General features: G+C 36.4%; 1 protein-coding gene across 3 annotated transcripts in view; it reads left to right on the plus strand.

Moving 5' to 3' along the window:
• Window positions 1-7,575, plus strand: part of LOC129898751 (uncharacterized) — a 32,949-nt gene extending 25,374 nt beyond the window's left edge. Inside the window, exons 9-10 of one of the 3 annotated variants that reach the window (XM_055973407.1) lie at window positions 4,327-4,449; window positions 7,338-7,575. In XM_055973407.1, the coding sequence (XP_055829382.1) occupies window positions 4,327-4,449; window positions 7,338-7,400 (186 nt within the window). In that variant the 3' untranslated portion in view covers window positions 7,401-7,575. Of the gene's footprint in view, window positions 1-4,326; window positions 4,450-4,561; window positions 5,258-7,337 lie in introns of those variants that run through there. The other 2 variants (XM_055973410.1, XM_055973409.1) reach the window with 2 other exon arrangements.
• The last annotated feature ends 409 nt before the right edge of the window (window positions 7,576-7,984 follow it).

The raw sequence follows: 7,984 nt of genomic DNA on the forward strand, positions 1-7,984 counted from the left end.
TGGTCCGTATAAATAACTAGGCTTCGATACAATGGAGCCTCTTCCAACTGAGCTGAATGGAATCCTAAGCTGACGGACTCCCAAAACCTGTACCTGTACCTGCGGGCATGAAACGCAGCCCCCCGAAGAAAGGGGAGTCAGTACGACATATGTATTGAGTATGTAAAACATAATATAATGCCACTGGAAGCATATCTTAAGTAGAGAAGCAGGGGCTAAAATATCAAAATTGGAAACCTGTACCTGTACTCTGTGAATCATGAAAGCATGCATGCTCAATTTATACAATATAACCGGCCCTTTCAGGGATTCGGGGAATCACATCTGTAGGACCATCATAGGCCCGGCGCCATCACCACCTTATTACAACACATCAGCATATATATATATACATACATACTCAACCCTCTAGTGAGGGGCTCGGTGGACAATACAGTGAGTTGTGCACGATAACGTACCCGGCCCGGGACTCGGTGAAAGAAGGGTTACAGTATACACGAGTAGAGTAGTGAGTAACTATATGCAATTTAAATCATTATAAGAGACTCGACAAAAAAAGAAAGTTAAGCTTTGTTTGAGGACCCGAGCAACGGTGTAGTCATCTCGAGTATCCTCTAAATGCCATTATGGGCTGCCTCAAAAGTAATCTCGGGGACCCTAGACATGTATTAACATAGGGCCAAATCATTTATGGAATCAAAACACTTAGTATCGTATAGTCTTCAAGACTTGGAGCCTGTACATTTGGTACTTCTTTAATATATACAAGTTTCCAGGGAATAGTTCAACTACTACCAAAGTTCGATATTCAAAAGTAAATAAGAGATATTTAAGAATGGAGTTACTCCGGAGCTCATATCATATTTAACTTACAACTAAGACATGCCAGAAAAGAAAGAGAGTAAACTCTATATAGTCTGTACTTTCCTTCAGGTGGTCATTATATACGTATCTCGTACCCGGCCCATCCTGGGGCTCGGTGAACAACTGTGACATCATAATCTCATTTTCATACCAAGTACATATCTAGAGAAAGGGAAGATAGTTTCCCACACACTACTCTTTAGCACGTAGAAGCCTTAATAGGCAATGCTCAATTCTTGTAGGGGTGTCAACACCTAACTGTAGTTAGGGATTATGAGGCGTACTTGGAGTTCTGGGAATGGGATTATCCCCACATTCCACATACAATTCACTTAAGGCTAAGACTTGCCAAAAGGAAAGAAAGATAGTTGTACGTACTTATACCAAAACATGCCAAGAGAAAGCTTTACATACCTCTTGTGAGTTACTCCTTATCCCGTTCGCCTCGTCGTCCTTTGAACCTATTCAACATGAAAGTAATACGAATATCAACCACTCTTAACTTTTCAGCATCTTAGGTTGTACCTTAGTATTCACGGAATCTATTTCCTTGTTCATCTCCTCGGTTAGTTCTTTAATTGGTTAAGGCGTTAACGAAAATTGGGCAGCATCTCCCCTATAATGCGCCCTATCCAAATTTCCAATTAGATCCCTAAATACTACAGCCAACCAACAACAACAACCTACAACATACGTGTAAGCAATTCACACCAACAATATACAGCATAACCTCCAAACAACTCGCTCGAAATTACGATATCAAAATGGGGTTTCTAGTTTCCATTTTGTAAAACCTTTACCCGTACGAAGCGGGGGGGGGGGTCGTGTGGATGCAACCAGCAGCTCCCCCAACTCATTTAGAACATATTTAGACCCTGCAACACGCACCACACAACCAGCAGCAGCCTCCACACACACAACGCCTCATTTCGACTACAATTTAATTACGACGACTTCAATTTCGATTGTTTCTACCGTCGAGCATTTCCACGATTTTTTTAAACTTCCAGCAGCCTAAGAGGTGTGTAATACACCCTATAATAACACCATAAAGTCCAAATTTAAAGGAGAAGCCTTACCTTACCCGAAATTGGCCAAAACTAGCCAAAATTGTGCCTCGGAACTTTTTCTAGCGCGACTTGAACGCCGTGGCTGCTTGCTGTCCGATTTTTGCTGCACCAAGCCATGATTTTATACTACTAATACCTCCATATCATCGTGGTATACGCTAGATAATTACTTTACGGAACGAAATCGGGACTTACCTTATTTTTTCCTCCAAGCCGTCACTATTTTCTCTCAACTTTAGGGTTTGCTTTCTTTTGTTTGCTGCTGCAGTTTTGTGAGTATAAACTGAAGATAAGTCATGATATACATGTATATTGGTGGTCCTAGGAGGTGACACGTGTCAGCCCCTAAGGGGGACACGTGTCCAGCCCCTATTGGGCCACCGTATCTATGCAAGCAAGGAGAGGCTGCCACGTGGCAGTGGGGCCCACCTCCCCCAAGCAGGTGGGTCACCTACTTGACCCCAAGCAGGTGGGTCACCTGCTTGCTTGATGTGCTGCCACGTGTCACTCCTCCATTGGTTGCCACGTGTCATCTTTTCCCCCTTCCTCGCGGGTTCGTAATCTCGTCTTATTTTAAGAGCCTATGTAATCCATGGTACGCAAGCTTGGTATGTACTCCAATAGCTTAAGTATGTAGGACTTCCAAGTTAGTAGCTTACGTAGGTAAATCGAGTCCAACGCCTCATTACTTAGCCTCCAATTCCTTCCGGATTCTTATGACTCCATTTCCAACCTTCTCTATTATGGGGTATCACATTCTCCCTTCCTTAGAGTCGTTTGATAGTGTCGTAGCGTATCCGGCTCACATGATAATGCCTAAAGAACTTATGAGACATTCCGAGTTTAAAAGTGTGGGTTGTAACACTCTGGCTATGCTTTCACGAAGTGTAGCCAGTTTAACCTGGAAAAAGTAGAAGAGGTGCTGTCGATTAACAGGAGCCGGGTCATTTTAATTATATAATATGGTAGGTTATCATTCTTATGCCTATTTAGTGACTATTTTATAATAAAACACACAATTTCTTGTTAATATAATACTCCCTCCGTTTCAATTTGTTTGTCTTGGGTTGACTGGACATGTAGTTAAAGAAATTAAAGAAGACTTTTGAATATTGTGGTTGTTGACTAAAGATATGTCCAATGTATCAAAATGCACTTTAATCTTGTGGTCTTCAACATGCCATGTGGAATGTTGAAATTAAGGAGTTGTCAAATTAGGAAAAAGACATTATTTTTGAAACGGACTAAAAAGTAAAGTAAGAGAAGCAAAATTGAAACAGAGGGGGTATTCTACAGTATGCTTCTAACTCAAATTCAATAAATGTTGAGATATTGAGAACCTTAGACATATATAATGTCATTACATTTTTTTTTTTTACTTCTAACTTACCCCGCCACTTGAGGTGGTGAAGAAACTTGAATTTGCAACTCAAGACTGTAAAGTCAAGTTGAGTATGTTGGATTGACTTTTATTTCCTTTGTCACCGTGAAACGAAACTAGCTTAGATGATACCTCTATTGTGAATCCATTAGTAGAATAGAATGATACCTTTTTTGAAATAATGTCTGGATATTCAATGTTTAGAGGAGAAATCAATAATTAAAACTCTATACCTCAAAGAAAGAGCAGAGTGGAAGGCTTTTCTTGAACAGTTGAAATTCATTTTTCAAAGCATACAATCAATTCTCTGCATGTGAGGAAAAAATTAAGAGAAAAAAAATCAATTCTCCAGCGACTGCATCAATGACCTGCATTCAGAGATTGACAAACAGTAAGATAGATGTCCATTTTGTAGCATGTTGATCACCTCTGAGGAGTCTGAGGCTATTTCGATGGGAGTAGGATTATGTTGTAAAGCAATCTTTAATTTCTGCATGATAGTAATTAATTCAGTGGGAGTGTTAAAAGTAACATTGAGGATACCATTCATGAAACCAATAATAATGCCTTTAAAAAGAAAGCTTGAAGATCTCCTTGATGACTCTTGCATTGCTTATTTTCCTTAAGTCAGCATGTTTTGTGTAGAGGATTACTGGATCTTCTCTGTTTCATATTCCATTTTTCACTGACAGCTATATTTCTGCCATTTATATGCTCTTGACTCATTCTGAAGTTGGTAATCTAAAAGGTTGTTTCTGTACAGTTTTGAAATATATTGGCATTTCTATATATGCTCTTCATGATATAACATGAAATTATGTCCATCCAACCGAGTTTTTATCTTGAAGTTCTACCTACGCTTTTCTCAAATCAGAAACAAATTTCAGCATTCCAAATATACCTTTCTGAACATCATTTAGTGGTCAATAACATTAAAAGATCAAATTTTTCCCAGTGGCGTTTATATGGTCTGTAACATGAACTCTTACTAGTGAGCTGTGCATATCCCAGAAGCTGGAAAAGGTGCAAATTGCTCTACAGCCAGAGCAGAAAGCTCGTGAAGCTCTCAAGGGAAAATATGCAGCTGTAGTTTCAGAGCAAAGGCATTACAATTCTATCCTAAAGGATTTCCAGGTATGGTCCCTATTAATATGATCTGAAGAAAGCAAAATACATCTAGAAGCTATATATGAAAATTAATCTCAAAAATCTTGTTTTTTTTTTCTTACTTCTAATTTTATTGAAGATGTTGCACTTTGAGAATCATCCATCTAAACTTTGACTCATCAAGGGAAACATTTATTTTGCTCCTTTAGAATACATCCTGCTAAAGTTTGGCTCATTGAGGGACACAATATAGAAACAGAGTAGCATGTGGACTCTGCAGCTTGGTATCTCTATAAACCTCTCTAGACCACGAAGATCTGACGAGCCTGTCTTAATAGCTCTGTAGTGCCCGCGGGTATTGTAAACCAGTCATTTTAGTTTAGTGGGAACTATCTTTATTCATTTCTAATCTTCGATGAATTCTCGTAATGTTATGTTAGGGTTTATACAGTACTTTGGTTTACTCCAGTTTTAGTGGGTTTTCAATGAGAAGATGCGCACTGATGTTCATCTATAACACCCATAAGTCATGTTTACTCCATTTGTTAATGGCTCTTCAACAAGCAAAGGTGCCCTGGGGTTGATTTTATTTCCCTATTATTGTTGGCAGGGGTGTACATGGACCGGGTTGTGTCGGGTTATTAAATCTATAAACCAAACCAAATCAATAAAAGTTGGGTTTTTTTATATTAATTTTTCTCGGATTTTTTTGGATTTTTCGGATTTTTTCGGGTTTCTCGGGTTTTTCATAGTATATAATAAAAAGCACAGAGCAGTGCTTCTTAAAAAGAGTTCTAGTACAAAATATCAACATATAAGATGGAGGCAGAACACTGTTTGAAGATGGGCTTTTTTTTGTATATTATTTAGATGGGCTTCTCAAATTCAAATCTAAATGTAAGAAAGAAAATAAAAATTATGAAAAAATTTTAAAAAATATTTATAAATTACATTTTAATAAATATTTTTATGTATAACATAATTTAAAAATAGTATATCTATAATCGGGTCGGTTTGGGTTCGGTTTGACTTTTTTTAGTTAAAATCAAACCAATCCTATAATGGTCGGATTTTTTTTTCCAAACACCAAACCAAGTCAAACCAAACCACTAGTCGGTTTTTTTTTCCGATTTGATTCGGTTTGTCGGTTTGGTGCGGTTTATCAATTTTTCCTATACAACCCTAATTGTTGGCTTGGTTACACCCTTAAATCATGTGAGAAATATTGGAGAAGAATATTATTGAATTGTGTATCTACATTATTATATAGAGACCCTATTTATAGATATTACAATACAATTCTTTACCAAGTAGGATATTATTTGCTATTTCTATTCCTACTACTATTCATATTCCTATTTCTATTCTAAGTATGATTGTATGTACCGATTCTTATTCTAACACCCCTCCTCAAGCTAGTGCATACAAGCCATATGTACCTACCTTGTTACAAATGTAATTAATACGAGGACCGATGAAGAGCTTGGTGAGATATCTGCAAGTTGAGCACTCGACTTCACAAAATTGTCAATCAATCTCAATGTGCTTAGTCTTCTCATGAAATACTGGATTTGATGCAAGTGATAAATTCCTGAATTGTAGTGTTGAACTTCTCAAACCAAGCTTGAGAAGACTGTATCAGACCATAGAGGGACTTACACAATCAACATGCAAGGCTACCAGACTCCCCCTAAGCAACAAAACTAGGTGGTTGCTCTATCTAGACTTCTTCACAATGCAGCGGTCGCCGAAAAATGCCCATAATCTGATATAAAATATATGAATCGTCTTGGAATAAATAGACGAGTCGACATTAAACAAGAAAGTCACAGAAAAATTGGTAAGAACATACTCATGCGTCAGAGTATTAGATTTGATGGCTGAAAGTGGTCACAATCTGAGAAATAAAATTATATGGGTAGAGTCAGAATGATGGCAAGACCCTACTGCGAGAGAGAATTATATTAATAGGGTCAGAATGATGGGATGACCTTACTAGAAAATAGAAATTATATGTATAGGGTCGGCTTGATGGCACGACCCTACTGAAAAAGAGAAATTATATAAGTAAGGTCAGAATGATGGCACAATCTTACACAAACAAGAAAATAGTCACCGAAAAGATGGCACGGTGCTACGCAAATTGGATATAAGAAAGTAGTCACCGTAAAGATTCACGATGCTATGCAAATTAGATATAAGAAAGTAGTCACCGGAAAGATGGCACGGTGCTACACAAACACTGACGGATATAGGGTTGACACAAAAAAAACCTAGAAAGTCACCGAAAATTGACGCACAGTGACCTGTCTGACTGAATTTTCTTCCCTTGCATATGAGATTCATACATATAACATTGATCCTACTTTTGTTAACATAACCATGGGCCAGACGGACGGCATATATGGGCAATAGCCATCTGCCTACAAAGAAAGTTCTTTGATTCACTACCAAGATCGTAGAGGCTCTGATACCATGTGAGAAATATTGGAGAAGAATATTATTGAATTGTGTGTCTACATTATTACACAGAGATCCTATTTATAGATACTACAATACAATTCTTTACCAAGTAGGATACTTTTTACTATTTCTATTCCTATTACTATTCATATTCCTATTTCTATTCTAAGTAGGATTGTATGTACCTATTCCTATTCTAACAAATCATATACTGCGTTTAGAAATTTTTCTTACAGAATTTTGGGGAAGGACATCTAGTTTTGTTCGAATTGCAGGAAACATGATGTTGTGAGACAAGAAAATTATCTAAAAGAACATCTCACATTAAGTTTTTTTAATCTTCTTTTTATTGCAGTTGGCCAGTTAAAGAGCCTATTTTAGTTTTATGAGTGCGATTCGTTCTATCAGCAGCAAATGAGTACTTCCTAATGTTATGCTTCTATTATTTCCAGGTGGAATGTGCTAGGAATGAAAGAATACGCATGCAGACTTCACAAGGACATTTAACAAGTTGATATTATTATATATACTAAGTTTGTCAACAGTGCATTGCACGTGTATGTCAAAGTCGTATAGGATGTATATTTTAAAATTAATGTTTATTATTATTAAAGTAAATTTTTAATTATACATGAAGGTACAAATATATAATATATCTATAATATATTAAAAGAATGAAGATCCTTAAAATATTGACTGAATTTTTTGTCCTTCATTAAAAGAATTCGCTTTAGACAAAATCGTTTTTTCACTATTTTTCTTTCATTATTATATCATTATTTTAATGATATTGAATATTGACTATAATAAATATAATAAAAATTAAATGAAGAAGATTTTATTATTATGGTCAAATTTCAACAAGGTATCTGTTTTTAACTAAAACAGACTTGATAAAAAAAATGTCAAAAAACTTTCAAAATAATAGCATAAAAAAGTTCAAAATAGGGGGGAAAATGGTCCAAAGAAATAGGCAAAAAAAAAATAGACAAAGAAACATCCCAAAATAAAAGAGGCAAAAACATAGATAAAAGTAAAACGTCCAAAAAGAAAAACATAACAAAAAAAGGTCCAAAAAATAGGTAAAGTTTTCTACTAA

Source organism: Solanum dulcamara, chromosome 8 (assembly GCF_947179165.1).
Source record: "Solanum dulcamara chromosome 8, daSolDulc1.2, whole genome shotgun sequence".
In the NCBI taxonomy this organism is placed as follows: domain Eukaryota; kingdom Viridiplantae; phylum Streptophyta; class Magnoliopsida; order Solanales; family Solanaceae; genus Solanum; species Solanum dulcamara.